Source organism: Prionailurus bengalensis, chromosome D1, assembly GCF_016509475.1.
Source record: "Prionailurus bengalensis isolate Pbe53 chromosome D1, Fcat_Pben_1.1_paternal_pri, whole genome shotgun sequence".
Classification (NCBI taxonomy): Eukaryota; Metazoa; Chordata; class Mammalia; order Carnivora; family Felidae; genus Prionailurus; species Prionailurus bengalensis.
The window spans coordinates 45,578,221-45,597,209 of NC_057346.1; the positions used below are offsets into that span (position 1 = coordinate 45,578,221).

Consider the following 18,989-nt stretch of genomic DNA (forward strand, 5'->3'; position numbering starts at 1 on the left):
GGCTCTCATGGTCAAAGATAGTGTAATTCCTGGGTTGAAACAAGACCAAATATTCTAAACTTTACATCTTCATAATGACATTTAAAAATAAAGACTCATAAATAAGTCAGTTTTGCAGAATGCTAGGGGCCAATTCATTCTGAACACTGTTAAGTAAAGGGAAGTAATCAAGCATTTTATTATTTCTTTGTGAACAAATCAAACCATTTCAGAGTAACCAAACAGTTGAAAAGGGAAAAGTTTTTTTTTTAAAAGAACTCATGGGGCACCTGGATGGCACAGTTGGTTAAGCATCCAATTTCAGCTTAGGTCATAATGTCATGGTTTGTGAGTTCGAGCCCTGCATCAGGTTCTGTGCTGACAGCTCAGAGCCTGGAGTCTGCTTCGGATTCTGTGTCTCCCTCTCTCTCTGCCCCTCCCCTGCTCATGCTCTGACTCTCTCTCTCTCAAAAATAAACATTAAAAAAAGATTTTAAAAAATCTGCACAAGTAAATAATTAGAAGAAACAATAATGTTATAATATCATTTTGCAACTCTCAATGAAATAATAAACCCTGGTAATGATTAATAATGGGTGCTACAACAATTAAGTGAAAGCCTAATGGGGAACTTTATGTTAATTGTGTTAACAGAGCCCACTGATCAATCTTAGAGTCACAAAAAGAGACACAACTAATGTGCTTCCTAATGTGATGCAATAGGAATTCATACACATAGTAAACGTGAAGTATTTCTGTCTCCTCCACCCCCTAAAAATTGAAACTGAATTGCTTAAACCTCTATATCTAACAAACAGTTCATAGGAAACACTTGGGTTAAAGAAACATATTAGTATCACCAGTAAGGATATAATTAGCAAAATCCAAAATGTGGGAAATTTCCCAGAACTAATAACATAGATCTTCAACAAATAAATGGCAAGGAAAAAAAGAAATGGGGTTAGGGGGAGGAGGTAGCTATTAAAAACTAAAAGAGACTTTGGATCCCAATTAAAACAGATTGCAGAAGATATCTGTGAGATATGAGAATATAAGCTCTAATTGGATATATGATAATATTAAATTACTAGGTTTTTTAAATGTGTGACAATAGTATTTTGATTGTACTTTGGTAGTAGTGTTGATTTGTTTTTAAGGAGTCTTTATCCTTTTAGCCATAGTCTTTAAGGAGTCTTTACCTTGAGTTATTTATGGAAGAAGTGATATGTTATCTGGGATTTGCTTTAAATTAATTCAGTACTTGTGGGGTTGGGACAGTACAGGTGGAATAAACTGGTCACATGTTAACTGTTGAAACTGTATGATAGGTACACAAGAGTTAGTTACTTTATTCTTTCTACACTTGTGTATATTTGAAAATAACACACATAAAGAAAGAAGAAGAAACAGGAGAACTGACTTTGTCAGTACTTTTATAGGATTGACTAGTCCTTGTAACTGGGATATGGAAGGCTCTACATCCTTTAGAGCTGTGCATGCATCAAGATGTTTGCTTACCTCTACCAACTTGGAAGCTAAATACATGGAAATTGTTGTACTTTTATAAAACATCATTGATACTCCTGCCAAAAAGCCTGAAACAACAAATAAAGCAAAACTGATCAAATCTCAAAGTATTTCTTTGTTATTAAGTCATTCAGAAATGTTCACTCACTTAAGTAAGACACAATCGGTTTGTAGCACTGCCCTTTGTTATACAAAAATAAGCACAGTAATATATGTGATGACATTAAAATGAGGTGAATTTGATATCACACATTTTTAAATTATGAAATTGACTTTCAGAGGTAGGAACACACAGTTTTGACATATATATTACAAAGACACTTTATATTCTAAATATAACTTTAAAAACAGTAGTCTTAACAAATATAATGATTTTCAAAAATAATTTTTAAAGGTTATTGATACCATTTCTCATTTTAAGTGAAAATATTTATTAATCAATTCTTCTAACAGCTCAAATTACTTTTAGTGATATCCTCAAACTTCTCTCCATAGTACTGCCTTTGTTCCATAAATGGGAAACAAAGGCAGAGGGAGCCCCGGAATACTGGTAGCAGGAATATCACTAATAAATATCTGTAAACTGTCAATTTTATTTAAGTAGCATGTATGCTGTACTTGCAGAAAATGTTAATCTTGAGTTCTTATTTTTATGAAACTAATTAAGTTCTTTAAAAATAAAAATATATATGATTAAAATATATGTCACTTGCCAGTGGCAAAACCAGAATGCTTCAAGCAATATAACTGTGCTTCCATTAGTCACAAAATTTTTTGAGTTTTATGTTCTTTTATAACACATCCCTAGGATTCCTGGCCTGTAGCAGGCCAGATACCCAAATCATTATATTGCCATTTCAAAACATCAGATGGCAAGAATGCCTGGGTATGTTAAACTTGGCGCATACAAAATGTGTGGACTGGTCCCTCAGTAGGGATTCTATTATGGAGAAAAAGAGTTATACAGAAATCAGATGAATTTGGAAACTATTTCTGAGTCATTCCTACCACGGATTGATGCAACTGCAGTAACTCTTGTGTTATCATTGCCTTACCAGCTATAATAGCATGCAATTCATCATCCAGGTTTCTGACCCAGCGCAGGAAGCAACTAGTACCCTACATCAAGAAGAAAATGCAGTGACTTCAGTTGTTTCATTTCTAGAAAACATGCATGTAACATCTATAATGAGTGACTCAATAGCAGACCTTGATGGCAAATTGGTGATCTAAATCAAACTATTTTAAATATATGAGTTGGAAAACTATCAACAATAACCTGTTATAAAGTTATTGTTCTGGATAGACTCTATTAAGAAATTATACATAATATTTTTATTGTCAGGGCACCTGGGTGGTTCAGTCAATTAAGCATCTGACTCTTGATTTTGGCTCAGTTCATGATCTCACGGTTCATGAGATCAAGTCCCACATAGGGTTCTGTGCTGACAATGCAAAGCCTGCTTGGTATTCTCTCTCTCTCTCCTCTGTCTCTGTCCCTACCCTGCTTGTGCACTCTCTCTGTATCAAAATAAATTTAACAAACTTTAAAAAAAATACATAATATTTTTATTGTAATTATTTTCCAAAATGAAGGCATAAATTTTCCTTTGCCTAGATGTAGAATCACTCCCACTGTAATAAGAAGAAAAATCAAATACACTATAACTCTAAGCCAGAATTCCATACTCAGAGAAAGTATTTTTCAATATAATGGTGAAATAAAGACTTTTTCCAGTAGATAAATACTGAGACCCACATAGTAGCTCTGTAAGTGATGAATTTTCATAAATGGTAAAAGGTAATTTTGCAGGCAGAAGGAATATAGTATCATTTAGATCTGAAAAAAGAAATGAGGAGCTCTGACGATGGCAAAATGAAGATAAACTTAGAAGACACTTTTTTAAATATCATTTCTTTATATAAAAATAAACTATCAAAAGAAGAACTATCAAAAGAACTATCAAAGAAGGGGTGCTTGGGTGGCTTAGTCATTTAAGCATCCAACTTCAGCTCAGGTCATGACTTCATGGTTCATGAGTTTGAGCCCCACACCGGGTTCTGTGCTGACAGTTCAGAGCCTGGAACCTGCTTCAGATTCTGTGTCTTCATCTCTCTCTTCCCCTCTTCTTTTTTTTTTTTAATTTTTTTTTTTCAACGTTTATTTATTTTTGGGACAGAGAGAGACAGAGCATGAACGGGGGAAGGGCAGAGACAGAGGGAGACACAGAATCGGAAACAGGCTCCAGGCTCTGAGCCATCAGCCCAGAGCCCGACGCGGGGCTCGAACTCACGGACCGCAAGATTGTGACCTGGCTGAAGTCGGACGCTTAACCGACTGCACCACCCAGGTGCCCCATCTCTTCCCCTCTTCTGCTAGCGCTCTGTCTCTGTCTCTCTCTATATATCAAAAATTAATAATAATAATAATAATAATAATAATAAAATATCTAAAGCAGTGGTCATAAAATATGGCCCACTAGCCAAATCTGGCTTGCCAACTGTTTGTATGTGGTTCATGAGCTAAGAATGTTTTTACACTTCTCAATGGATAAAATAAAATTGTAATATTTTGAGACATGTAAAAATAAAATGAAATTCTAATTGAAGTGTGACAAAGTTTTATTAGAACATAGCTGTGGGTGGCTCAGTCGGTTAAACGTCCAACTCTTGACTTTGGGTCAGGTCATGATCTCACAGCTCATGAGTTCAAGCCCCGTGTTGGGCTTTGGGGTGACAGTGCAGAGCCTGCTTAGGATTATCTTTCTCTTCCCTCTCTCTGCCCTTGCCTCACTTGTGCTCTCTCTCTCTTTGAAAAATAAATAAATAAACTTTAAAAAAAAGAACATAACTATGCTCCTTTATTTATATATTGTCTATGGTTGCTTTCACGCTACAACAGCAGAGTAGAGTAGTTATGACAGAGACTAACCATATCAGCCACAAAGCTTGAAACAGTTATCATCTAGCCAATTACAGAAAACGTTTTCTGACTCCTGGTCTAAAACAAAAATGGTAACAATAGATCATGGGGTTTATAACACATGAAAAGATAAATGTATACCACAAAGGATGAGAAGGAGGAATTTGAGGTATAGTATTCTAAGAGTCATACACTATACATGAAGTGGCATAATATTTGAAAACAAAAACTGATGAATTTAAAATGCTTATTATAAATGTTAAGGCAGTCACTGAATTAAAAAAGAGGTATAAATAGTAAGCCAAGAGTGAAGATAGAATACAAAAATAAAAAAAACAAAAATAAAAAACTAAATACATAAATTTTTTTAAAAAATCCAGGAGGAATAAAAAGGAAAAAAAACAATGGAAAAAATACAAAACAATTAGCAAGAGGTAGATTTAAACTGTACCATTATCAAAAAGTACATTAAATGTAAATAGCTTAAACATACCAATTAATAGACAGAGATTATCAAATTGGATAAAAAAGGAAGAACCAACTACATGTCATCTAAAAAAATCAACCTTTAAACTGAAGACACAGTAAAGACTAAAGTAAAAGGACAGAAACAATGTACTATCAAATATAATCAAAGGAAAACTGGAATAGCCATATTAATATCATACGTTGTAGACTTCAGAGCAAGGAATATTACCAGAAATAAAGAAGAACATTACAAAATGAAAAAAGAGTCCATTCCCTGAGAAGACACTGAAGAAATATGAATTGTTGCTCTGCCCTTCTCCCAATTACATCCTTATAAAGATGTTAATGGCATTGACAATTTTATTTTAAATCCCATATGGCTTTGGAACACACTGTACCATTTTTTTTATAAGGGATTTTCTGACCCGGTTGTATTTTTCTATAGTTTAATACCATTAGTTTGTATTACCTGAGCAAATAAATAGTAACAGAAATTAAAGCAAACAAATGAAACATGCTCTGAGATATATATGCTGGATGGTGGAGAATAACCAATTTGGGATAAAAATGTTGGGAGACAATCCACATGGGACACTTAGGGTTTATGTTAAGAATAAACATAAACACTACGACATAAGAAATGAAAAAGAATATGAACATATAAAGTTACAAATATTCTGTCCTATTTAACTCTTGTATATTCAAAGACAGTAATGTTTCCTAATCAAAACTATTGAAAATATTTTCAATATTAGTAATATTTCATAACAAGTAATTAACTATAGCTTACCATTTGCTACTACTGTTCTCCTTTCCGTTTAAAAATACTTCCCCTATATGTACCTTATATAAATAAACTTTTACATAAAATGATACATAACCATCTTACCCAAAATGACTCCAGAATTCAAGTTTCCCTGCACTATTATTATTATTATTATTTTCACTTTAAAAACAATGTGTGTGTGTGTTTGCATATAGTCAACCTTAGTTAACATATTTTACCATTTGGAAACTACGTTTAGGTTTATAGTCTAAATTTTAGATGTTTAATAAAATGTCAGTAGTATGACTTATATATGAGTGATCCCCATTAAACAAAAGGCCATTACTTAAAATTTCAGAATACTATGTCATGGATGATCCTTACATATGTGTTTAGGTGTGTGCTTATACATGTGCTGGTATGTTTATAGGAACATGCAAAAACGGTGGAAGAATGTTAACAATGGTTATTTGAGAGAGTGTAATAGGAATAGTGAGTATATCAAAGAGGGATAACAAGTCATTTCTTACATAAGTCACAACAAAAAATCTTTACTGGCTCTATCAAGTGTTGATATCAGCTAAAAGGGTCTGAAATATGTTTAAATTAATAACATAGGTTATGTTCAGTAAGTATGATCAAGAAAAACAAAGAGACCAGATATATTAATATCATTTTTGATGTTAGAAATATAAGTTAAAATTTTTCAGTATCTACATTACTGAAAAAAAAGTAAGTCTTTGAAAATCTTTCATATTATATATAAATGCAAATATATCTACACTTTGAAGCACATTAAATAACATTTTAAAAGAAATTTTTCCAACCTCAATTCCCAATATATATTGTATATATACTTGGAGACATTAAAACATTTATGAATACAACAGAAAGAAGCATTAAAAAATGATAGATGGGTTAAGGCCATATCTCATTCTACTAATAGCCATGTTATTTATTTCCCATTTTTCTCTCCTCTGCTGAAAGCCTTACCTTGTATATACTAACAAAAGAGCCCAGAAAAGCTCCGAGCTGGAAGTTTTCTTTATTGTAGAAGAGAGAAAATAGCCGGGATGGCTGTGTAAACAGATGCCGAAATGCAGAGGGAATTCGGAGGCAGCACTGGATCAAGTATCCCACGCTAAACATTCTGATGAAACCCTAGAGAAAATTGGGATAAAATTCTGATTTACATCCAAATATTTAAGTCTGACAGATATAAATTTTACTGGTTTAGAATCAAAACAGAACTCAAAAATAAATAAATAAATAACACAAGTTTATATCAAAGCATTTTCAAAATTAAGTCCTAAGACCTCAAATAATTTTAAAACAATTACCTTAAAATAAGGGTAAAATTTTTCAGTGATTACACTTTCTTTGATTTTCAAAACCTAGGAAGTCTCACAAGCACTGGCCAAACTTGTCTATGCAACAAACTTCCATTTCTTGACATTCTGTTAACAATAACCAGGATTTATGATTCCTAAACCACAACTGAATTTTAGGAACAAAAGCAATGAAATTCCAAAAAAATAGTTTACAAAACCAATGTGTTTTGGAAATTTTAACAGGGTACTTTTCTTTTTTTTCTTTTTTTTTTTCTCATGTTTATTTATTTTTGAGAAACATAGAGTGTGAGTGGGGGAGGGGCAGAGAGAGAGGGAAACAGAATCTGAAGCAGGCTCCAGACTCTGAACTGTCATCACAGAGTCCCACGTGGGGCTCAAACTCACAAACCACGAAATCATGACCTGAGCCAAAGTCAGACACTTACTTAACTGACTGAGCCACCCAGGTGCCCCAATAGTGTACTCTTCTTAATAACTGGTGTAAGTAGGAATTCTTTTGGCAGAAAAAAATAACTTTATTTTTAGACCTTTGGTATCAACTTTTTAAATGATCAGGTTAAAAGAATTTTCCAGAAAAAAAAATTATACCTAGGTTTTTATTTCTATGCTCAACTGTGTCAGGCCAAAACATCTCTAAGAATCAGTAGCTTTTAAGGTACACTAAGCAAAACTTGAAAAAGCAAATGCACTACAAAGGCATACTTGCTGCCAACATTTTCCCATATCACCTCCAACTCTTTACAGGGCAAAAAAGAACAGAGAGGATGACTAGTGCTGGTCAATTTCATTTCAGTATTTAAGGAAATGAAATTTAAACATCACTTCTTACTGACAGACTGAAAAATTCTTATTAGCACAAAACCAAATGCTATCTAAAAGAAAAGTATTTTAAAAATTCATGTTTATGAATGTTTATGAAGTTTCATGCTCATGAGGAGGAGCACATAAGTCAGTGAACAAACAAAATAACTACAGATTAGTGTAAGTTTATGCAGGAAATAATCAAGACTCTAGGAGGGAAATTAACAGGCAGCCTATATTAAATTGGGTGATAAGGGAAAGCGATGGAGGATGTATCATTTAAACAGACAGAAAAGAGGAGCTGGCATGATGAAAACATTTCAGATAGCTTGGACAGAAAGCACAAAGACAAAACAGAGACTGGCAGGTATGAGGAATCAACAAAAAGTGTGAATGGAGCATAGTGAGTTGAGGGGAAAGTAATTTGTATATTTCCTCAGGGATATGATTTAACATGTGGTGTAACTAAGCTGATGGAATAATGAGGTACACTGTCAAAATATATTTACTATATTTATGGTGTAAATTCCTCACCTACAGGTCTCCAAATAATTTTACATTCACAGACATATTACTCCAATTTATATGAAAATTGCCAAGTTTACAGTGTTGGTACACATTTGCTGACACAATGACTAGATTTCTTCAATCCTCAGTAATTCTCCGTAACATTCCCAGATAATTTTTAATATCACTTCCCCTCTTCCCAAACTTTATCAAATACATCTGATTTAATCAGAATATTTCTCTTAGTTACCCTCCTGAAGTCTTCCCTTGAATTAGCAGTACGTCCAGTTGGAGGAAATAATGACTCTCTGGGAGCTGGCAGACCCTGAGGCTGCCAGCAACGTTGCTCTCCTCCCCATTTTAAAAGTGGGGCAGAAAATCAGATTTAGAAGCAGTGTATCAGAAACCACTGCACAAGTGAAAAAACACTCTACTGCTTTAACCTCTGGTCATATCCTTAGGGACTCTAAGGTAAGTGTTGGCTTAGGCAAATGCCACCATCAACATTAGATCACAGGCACTCATGTTCATAAGCACTAATGTGATACAATCCCTCTCTCCCAGAATGACTGCTGAGAGGCTGTCTTTTTTTTTAAATTATTATTATTATTATTTAAAAAAAATTTAACCTTTTTAAATTTATTTTTGAGGCGGGGGGGGGGGGTGCGCAGAAAGAAAGGGAGACTCAGAATCCAAAGCAGGCTCCAGGTTCCAAGCTGTCAACACAGAGCCCAACGCAAGGCTTGAACCAACAAACCGAACTGTGAGATCATGACCTGAGCTGAAGACAGACATCTAACCTATTGAGCCACCGAGGCTCCCCCGGAAGGCTACCTGTTGGGGATGCTGTACAACTCTGCTCTTCTCATCATCAACTGAGTGGGGATAAGACATTGTAAGAAAGAACATAAACTTTTTGAAGTATCAGGATTGTGAGAGCCCCATCCACAACCAAAGAACTTGTAGCAGATGGTGCCACCTGTGCCAGACTAACTGCAATTAAAATAACTTCCATCCCAGAGTTGGTGGCAATGGAGGATGGGGGGATGACAGGCACAGAATGGGGGATGGGCGAGGAGAGACACTCTACTACACTATTACGGAGTGAAGAATTTATGCCAGTGGGCATAGCTAACTTCCTTCATATAGAGCAACTGTGGACATGCTCCAGTTACATCCATGCCTTAAAAAACGTAACAACTTTACAAGTCCAACACCAAATGCCACTGTACCAGCTTGTGCACAGTGTATGTATGAGACTGCTCACCCACTAGTACACAGCATACTCCAGGGACCTTGATCTAAAATGTATTCTAATGAGAATACATTACAAAGTACAAATTTTAATAACTTTCTTTCTCTGTCTTTTTTGCTATGGTTGCTTCAGCTTCTCTTCTGCTTTGAAATTTTAACACTAATTTTTAAATAAGCGGATTTTAAAATTATTTAACAAAGGATCTGGTAAGTGAATACTAAAAGCTAAATTGTTACCTAATTTTCACAAATTCCTTATTTCTCAAGTCAAATGCAAAGCATATTAGCAATTACTGTCAATTTTTCCATTTACTTTGAAATCATGTTTTAATTATAAAGTTATTTCTATACATATTTCCTGCAGCAAATAAAGTGATACTTTCATATACTTACTTTAATGCAATAAGAGATGCAATTATCTTCATAGTGTTTGCAACATCTATGCCTTGGTCCATGCTTACATCTGAAATAAAACACAAATAACAAATTATGTGTTTATATATGTGTATGTGTATATATGTGCTTAAAACTCTGTAACCTAAAAAGGAGAAAATATTACCTACTTGTATTTAAATGCATACATCTTTTGGTTTCTTGGGACATAAAAAAGCAAATATAACAGATTTTTTTTCTTTGCAGTTCAGCATTTGACACAGTGCATAAAATATGTGACTGCAGTCAAAATACTTAAATGTGGAACAGAAAAAACATTGGTAAATATTTGTGACTAAGTATGAAAAATATGTATATATTATCTCTATACTCTGCCAAATCTTTTGGAAGCTTTAAGTTGCTTACTGTAGAGCATAACAGTCATAAATCATCCATGAAGTCAGTACTTGAGCAAAAATCATAATGGAAAGTGCTCAGGTTACTGGAATGTATACTTAATTATATTTGAAAGAAAACATCTGGAAAAGAAACATGATAGAGTATTAGAATTCAAAATTCAATTTTAAAAATAAATATAGAAATAGATCATGTGGGAATTCAAAAGTAGGTTATTTGTGATTTGACTACAAACCACTTGGTCCTCTTGTGTTTAGTAAACCTTTCTGCAAGGAAGACTACTGTTCAAGACACTGAAGATGCTGACTCCAGGACTATATATACATTCACTCGAGGCTTAAAAAAGTAAGTAACATATCTAACATGGGTCTAGCTCTCCCCCTTTCCCTCTGAAGAATTCATGTTCCAAAATGAGTAGTCTTTATAACTCTTGCAGACTGCAGTTAATTACCTTCATGGTTACATTAACTTTCTTGTTGATAATAATTTGTAGAGTAATATTCTGGCTCAAGGTCTCTCTAATTCCATTTGCAAACTGATTAGCAAAACCTTTTGGGAAATCCAATTCTGAGCCACAGCTGGAGTATGCAGGCAGCCTTTCATACACAAGGATGACAGCAGTAGTTCCTACTGACCGTAGCCCTTATGTCATTAGAATGATGGGACATGTCTGGCCATGTGAAGTTGAGGGCTTAAAGCTGGAGCCTAAAAGAGGTAAATCAGAGAAGGGTGGCCGTATGTAAACCATCACTCTTCATACTTCTAAGTGTCCTCTTCAAAGACATTCTTCAGCCAGTGCTACTGGAACTACACAGAGATTGTTAAACTCTCTTTGCTAGTGAAGTTAAATTCTGATAGCAGCTATACTGTCATTTAATCTTTCCTTAGTCTGTTTTTAAAACTTCTCAAAACCTGGACTCCCCATCTCCTGTCTTATCTGCTCTGCTTATGCATTACCCTGCATCTGCTTTCACAGCAGTGGGTACTCTGACAAGTTCTACCACGACCTGATTAGCTCTGATACCCAAGGTATCATTCATCCACATAATACATTCTCTGCACTTCCCTCTGATTCTTGGTGAACATGATTTCCATGAATAGGGATTCCCTCTCTCTTTTCTCCACTTAGGTGATTCATAACTATTTTGAACTTACTTAAGAAGTTCACTACCAATCACACCACTGGATATTTACCCCAAAATTACAAAAACACTAATTCAAAGGGATATATGCACTTCTATGTGTATTGCAATGGTATTTACAGTAGCCAAATTATGGGAGCAGCCCAAGTGTTCATCGATGAATGGATAAAGAAGAGGTGGTATGTATGTATGTGCGTATGTGTGTACACACACAGTGCAATATTATTTAGCCATATGATATTGCGCATATGTGGAATTTAGGAAACAAAAAAATAAATGAGCTAAGGGGAAAAAAAGGAAAAAAGAGAAAAACCAAAAAACAGTCTCTTAACTATAGAGAACAAACTGATGGTTACTAGAGGGGAGGTGAATGGGGGAATGGGGGGATGGATGAAACAGGTAATGGGGGATTAAGGAGTATACTTATTATGATGAAAAAATCAAAACAAGAAAAAAAGATATACATCAAATTCTTTTAAAAAGTTCACTACCACAATTATTCCTGCCATCTGTTATTCCTTCCTTGCCTCTTACCTTCTGCATGTGGTTTATACTAAAATGAAGACAAACTCTTTAAATTCAGTAAAAATTCTGAGTACCTACACTGTGCTCACGTATGTGAGGCCACTCACATGTTATTTCATTTAATGCATACAACATTCTTTAACAAAGATCATTAACCCAAGTTAACAGATGAGCACTTTAGGATCCAGAGTGGTTAAATCACTTGCCCAAAGTCACAAAGCCAGCAAGGGGTAAAATGAGAGTCTAACATAGGTCTTCTGATTCCCACTTCAGCTTCCTATAACCGATGTCTAACTTTCTATATTGGTTATTCATTCGATACTCTCTCAAATATCACTACCAACATTATTTTTATTAACTAATGTTCTAATTTTAAATCATTAAGTTAATTTTCTTCAATATCTGTACTAGAAATACAAATATTTGTATGAAATTCAGACTTATTTGCATAATATACAAATAAAGTTATCTTATTCCATTTCTAACGCCCTGAACATTTCCACTCTTGCAAAAACAAAAACAAAACCCTTTACTTAAGGTTTGCTCCTTGTACCTATATCTTCTTGAATCTCTCCCAGAACTTTTCTTTCTCCTTCCTACACTTAGCATATTTGATTAGCACATATTAATCTGTTTCCTGAAGTTCCCCATTCCAGCCTCCTGCAACTCTGCCTAGTTAGACACAGAAAACTATTATAAGTTCATATAAATCTATTAAAAATACCATATGATGGTCTATAGTCCAGACAAAAATAATAAATAACATTGACTTGCTATTATGTGCCTTTTATAAAACTCTATGCATTGTTTTTTGCAAAAAAAAAAATACATCATCACTGAAAAGAAAACAAAAACACTTTGACATGGTACAAATATCATAGAAAACAGTGACAAAGTGTGCTAAGTATCAAGATAAAGAACTTACACTGAATCCACAAGTTTCCTGATTAGAGCAATTACATTCATTCTTCTTGGCTTTTCCTCATGTTTCTCTGTCTTCTGTTCCACTTTTGCATAAGCCGCTTCTGGTGAGTAAGAATGTGTGGGAATTTCTTCCTTCCCTACAATAAACCTAAAGAAAAGAGCATAATGTGAAGAATTTTTCACCTTAAAAAAACAAAACAAAACAAAACAAAAACTTGACTTTGTTAATATACAAATACATTTTGGATAGTACCTTATCATTTAAAGTAAGATTTTTCAAAATTTACATAAAATCTTATCCTTTAGAAATACAAGCTTTAAAAATCTGAATGCTTCGTAAATGTTGACAGCCATTTCTTTAATAATACAAATTCTTCCACTAAGTTTTTTCTTTTAATTCCAGGATAGTTAACATACAGTGTCATATTAGTTTCAGGTGTACAATATAGTGACTCCACAGTTCTGCACATTCGTCAGTGCTCATCATGGTAAGTGTACTCTTAATACCCTTCATGTGTTTCACCCAATGCCCGCAACCCACCTGCTCTGTGGTAACCATCAGTTTGTTCTCTGCTTAGTTAAGTTTCTACTTCTTGGTCTGTCTTTCTTTCCTTTGATCATTTGTTTTTGTTTCCCAAATTCCACATATGAGTAAAATAATATAGTATTTGTCTTTTTCTGACTGGCTACTTAGCATTAATTATACTCTCTAGCTCCATTCATGTTGTTGCAAATGGCAAAACTGCATTCTTTTTTGTGGCCAAATAATATTCCATTATATGTATATACCATTTCTCTATTCACTCATCAGTTGATGGACACTTGGGCTGCTCCCATAATTTGGCTAGTGTAAGTAATGCTGCAATACACATAAGGGTGCATGTATGCCTTTAAATTAATGTTTTTCCATTTTGGGGGGCAAATACTCAGTACTGTGATTACTAGATTGTAGGGTAGCTCGATTTTTTAACTTTCTGAGGAATCTCCATACTGTTTTCCAAAGTGGCTGTGCCAGTTTGCATTCCCACCAACAGTGCAAGAGGGTTCCTATTTGGAGAAATAGGAACACCAACACCTTTTGTTTCTTGTGTTATTGATTTTAGCCATTCTGACAAGTGTGAGGTGATATCTCATTGTGGTTCTGATTTGCATTCCCCTGATGATCAGTGATGTGAGCATCTTTTCATGTATCTGTTGACCATCTGGATGTCTTCTCTGGAGAAATGTCTGTTTATGTCGTCTGCTCACTTTTTAAAAAATCTTTATTTATTTATATTGAGAGAGAGCACAAGCGGGGAAGGGACAGAAAGAGAGGGGGAGAAAGAATCCTAAGCAGGCTCCACACTGTCAGCACAGAGCCTGATGCAGGGCTTGATCCCATGAACCTGAGATCATGACCTGAGTGGAAACCAAGAGTCGGACATTCAACCAACTGAGCCACCCAGGTGCCTCTCATCTGCCCACTTTTTAATTGAATTATTTGTTTTTTGGGTGTTGAGTTATATAAGTTCTTTATATTCTTTATATATAAGTTCTTTATATTCTTTATATATAAGTTCTTTATATATAAGTTCTTTATATAAGTTCTTAGTATTTTGGATACTAACCCTTTATCAAATATGTCACTTGCAAATATTTTCTCCCACTCTGTAAGCTTTTAGTTTTGTTCATTATTGCCTTTGCCGTACAGAAGCTTTTTATTTGATGTAGTCGCAACAGTTTTGTTTCTGTTTTTTCTTCCCTTGCCTTGGGAGACAAATCTAGAAAAAGTTGCTATGTCCGATGTCAGAGAAGTTACTGCCTGTGCTCTCTTCTAGGATTTTTATGGTTTCATGTCTCACATTTAGGTCCTTTTGAAGTTATCTTTGTGTATGGTGTAAGCCAGTGGTCTAGTTTCATTCTTTTGCATGTTGCTGTTTAGTTTTCTCAACACCATTTATGAAGAGGCTTTTTCTCATCGTGTATTCTTTCCTCCTTTCTCAAACATTAATTGACCATATAAACATGGGCTTATTTCTGGGCTCCCTATTCTGTTCCAACGATCTATGTGCCAGTACCATACTGTTTTGATTATTACAGCTTTGTAATAACTTGAAGTCTGGAATTGTGACACCTCCAGCTTTGCTTTGCTTTTTCAAGATTGTTTTGGCTATTTGGGGTCTTCTGTGGTTCCATGCAAATTTTAGGACTATTTGTTATAGTTCTGTGAAAAATGTTGTTGATATTTTGATAGGGATTGCATTAAATCTGTAGACTGCTTTGGGCAGTAAGGACACTGTTACAATATTTATTCTTCTGACCCATGAGCATCAGTTTGTGTCATCTATTTGTTTGTGTCATCTTAAATATCTTTTACCAACATTTTATAGTTTTCTAAAAATATGTATTCTATATTTTATAGAATACAAGTCTTATAGTTTTCTAAAAATATGTATTCTGTATTTTATAGAATACAAGTCTTTCACCTCCTTGGTTAAAATTATTCTTAGGTATTTTATTACCTTTGGTGCAACTATAAATGGGATTGCTATCTTAACTTTTCTTTCTGTTGCTTCACTATTAGTAAATAAAAATACCATGAATTTCTGTATGTTGATTTGGTATCCTACAACCTCACTGAATTCATTTATCAATTCTGGTAGTTTTTAGATGGAGTCTTTAAGGTTTTTTATATATAGTATCATGTTGCCTGCAAATAGTGAAAGTTTTATTTCTTCCTTACCAATTTGGATGCCTTTTCTTCCTTCTTCTTTTCTGATCGCTATGGATAGGCATTCCAGTACTTGTTAAATATGAGCGGGAAGAGTGGACTTCCCCATCTTGTTCTTAACCTTAGGGGAAAAACGCTCTCCATTTTTTGCCACTGAGTGAAATGTTAGCTGTGGGTTTTTCATATATGGCCTTTACTATGTTGTGGTGTTCCCTCTAATCCTATTTTTTGAGTTTTTTTTTTTTTATCATGAATGGATCTTCTACTCTAGAAAATGCTTTTTCTGCATCTATTGAAATGATTTTTTATCCCTTCTTTTAATGATATGATGAATCTCACTGAACCACTCTTGCATCCCAGGAAAAAATCCCACTGGATTGTGGTACATGATTTTTTTAGTTTTTTTTTTTAATGTTTTATTTTTGAAGGAGAGAGACAGAGCATGAGCAGGGTTGGAAAAGAAAGAGAGGGAGACACAGAATTCAAAGCAGGCTCCAGGCTCTAAGCTGTCAGCACAGAGCCCGATGCGGGGCTCAAACTCACGAACTGTGAGATCATGACCTGAACTGAAGTCAGACACTTAACCGACTGAGCCATCCAGGTGCCCCTGTGGTGCGTGATTTTTTAAAGTATCATTGGGTTTGGTTTGCTAATATTTAGTGGAGGATGTTTGCATCTATGTTCAACAGAGATATTGGCCTGTAGTTCTCTTTTTTTGTAGTGTCTTTATCTAGTTTTGGTACCAGAGTAATGCTGGCTTCGTAGAATGAATTAAGAAGTTTTCCTTCCTCTTCTATTGTTTTGGAATAGTTTGAGAAGAATAGGTATTAACTCTTCTTTAAATGTTTGGTGTAATCCACCTGTGAAGGCATCTAGTCCTGGACTTTTGTTTGCTGGGAGTTTTTTGATTAGTGATTCAATTTCATTGCTGGTAATCGATCTGTTCAAATTTTCTATTTCTTCTTGATTGAATTTTGGCAGTTTATATGTTCTAGGAATTTATCCATTTCCTCTAGGTTGTCCCATTTGTTAGCATATAATTTTTCACAATATTCTCTTACAACCTTTTGTATTTCAGTGGTGTTGGTTGTTATCTCTCCCAGTTCGAATTCTATTGTTTTGAGTCCTCTCTCTCTCTCTCTCTCTCTCTCTTTTTTAAATGAATCTAGCTAAAGGTTTATCAATTTTTTGATCTTTTCAAAGAACTGGCTCCTGGTTTCACTGAGCTGTTTTGTTGGTATTTTTAGTTTTTATTTTGTTTTTTTCTGCTCTAATCTTTATTATTTCCTTCCCTCTGCTGGTTTTGGGTTTTGTTTGTTGTTCTTTCTTTAGTTCCTTTAGATGTGTGGTTAGGTTACTTGGGATTTTTCTTGCTTCTGAGGTAGGCCTGTATTGCTATAAACTTCCCTCTTAGAACAGTTTTTGTTATATCCCAGATTTTGGACTGTTGTGTTTGCATTTTCATTTGTCTTCAAGTATTTTTTAATTTCATCTTTGATTTCTTGGTTGACCCATTCATTGTTTAATAGCATGTTATTAAACCTCCGTGTATTTATGTGCTTTCCATGTTTTTTCTTGTGGTTGATTTCTAGTTTCATAGTGTTGTGCTCAGAAAAGATGTATTTTATTACTTCAATCTTTCTGAATTTGTTGAGAATTGTTTTGTGGCCTAAAATGGGATCTATTCTGGACAACGTTCCATGTGCACTTGAAAAGAATCTGTATTCTGCTGTCTTAGGATGGAATGTTCTGAATATATCTGTTAGGTCCATCTGGTCTGATATTCAAAGCTATAGTTCCTTGGAGATTTTCTGCTTTTTATGATTGATTACACATTGTCTTTCTTTGTCCCTAATTTCATGAAGCCTTTGTTTTAAAGTCTATTTTGTCCAATATAAGTTGGTACTCAGGCTTTCTTTTCATTTCCATTTGCATGATAAATGGTTCTCCATCCCTTCACTTTCAGTCTGCATGTGTCTTTAGGTCTGAAATGAGTCTCTTATAGGCAGCATATAGATGGGTCTTGCTTTTTTATCCATTCTGTCATCCATGTCTTCTGACTGGAATATTTAATCCATTTACATTCAAAGTAATTATTGGTATGCAATTATTTATTGCCATTTTGTTACATGTTTTATGGTTGTTTTGTAGTTCCTCTCTGTTCCTTTCTTCTCTTGCTCTCTTCTTTCATGATTTCTTGGCTTTTTATAGAAAAATACTTGGATTCCTTACTCTTTATTTTTTACAAATCTATTACTGCTTTTTGATTTGTAGTTACCATTAGGTTTATACATAACACCTTCTGCATATGAGTCTATATTAAGCTGATGGTTGCTTACTTTTGAACTCATTCTTTACTCCTCTCCTCTCCACATTTCAGATATTTGGTATCATACATCCTTTGATTTTGTGCTTCTCTTGACTGATTTTTAGATATACTTTCTGTTTTTATTTTCGTTTGTGTACTTCTCATTTCTTCTCACTCTTACTTACGGTTTTTGTTTTTCCTTTTACAAAGTCCCCCTGAGCATTTCTTGTAGGGCTGGTGGAGTCGTCATGAATTCTTTTAACTTTTGTCTGAGAAACTCCTTCTACTATTCTTAATGACTGCTTTGCTGGATAGAGTATTCTTGGCTGAAGACATTTCACTATGAGCACTTTGAATATATCATGCCAGTACCTTCTGGTGTGCAAAGCGTCTGTTAAAAAATCAGCTGATAGCCTTAACAGATTTCCTTTGTATGTAACTGTCTCCTTTGCTCTTGTAATCTTTAAAATTCTTTTTTTATCACTATTTTTTTGTATCATTTTAATTATGATGTGTCTTGGTGTGGACCTCCTTAGGTTGAATTTGTTGGGGGATCTATATGGCTCCTGAATCAGGATCTCTGTTCCCCGCCCCGCCCCCACCCCCTCCCCCAGCAAGATTTGGGAAGTTTTCAGCTATTATTACTTCAAATACATTTTCTGTCTCCCTTTCTCTCTTTTCCTTCTGAGATCCCTATACTGTGAATGCTATTACACTTGATGGAGTCACTGAATTTTCTAAGTCTAGTCTCATACAGTATTTACTTGTCTTTCACCTATTCATCTCGATTGCTTTCCATTACTCTATCCTTCAGGTCACTTATAGGCTCCTCTGCTTTCTACAGCCTACTATTTATTCCATCTCTTGTATTTTGAATTTCATTTATTAAGTTCTTCATCTCTGATATGTTACTTTTTAGCTCTTTGGCAAGGGTCTCATTGATGTCCCTTACCCTTTTGTGAAGTCCAGTGAGTATCTTTATGGTCATTACTTCAAATTTTCTATCAAGCATAT

At 34.5% G+C, this 18,989-nt stretch overlaps 1 protein-coding gene across 2 annotated transcripts in view; it reads right to left on the reverse strand.

Moving 5' to 3' along the window:
• TMEM135 (transmembrane protein 135) overlaps positions 1 to 18,989 on the reverse strand; it is a 341,678-nt gene that overhangs the window by 75,017 nt on the left and 247,672 nt on the right. For both annotated transcript variants that reach the window (XM_043579982.1, XM_043579981.1), the window contains exons 8-12: positions 12,959 to 13,105; positions 9,971 to 10,040; positions 6,657 to 6,824; positions 2,562 to 2,625; positions 1,498 to 1,574 (exon numbers count right to left, since the gene is read on the reverse strand). In XM_043579982.1, the coding sequence (XP_043435917.1) occupies positions 1,498 to 1,574; positions 2,562 to 2,625; positions 6,657 to 6,824; positions 9,971 to 10,040; positions 12,959 to 13,105 (526 nt within the window). The remainder of the gene's footprint in view (positions 1 to 1,497; positions 1,575 to 2,561; positions 2,626 to 6,656; positions 6,825 to 9,970; positions 10,041 to 12,958; positions 13,106 to 18,989) is intronic.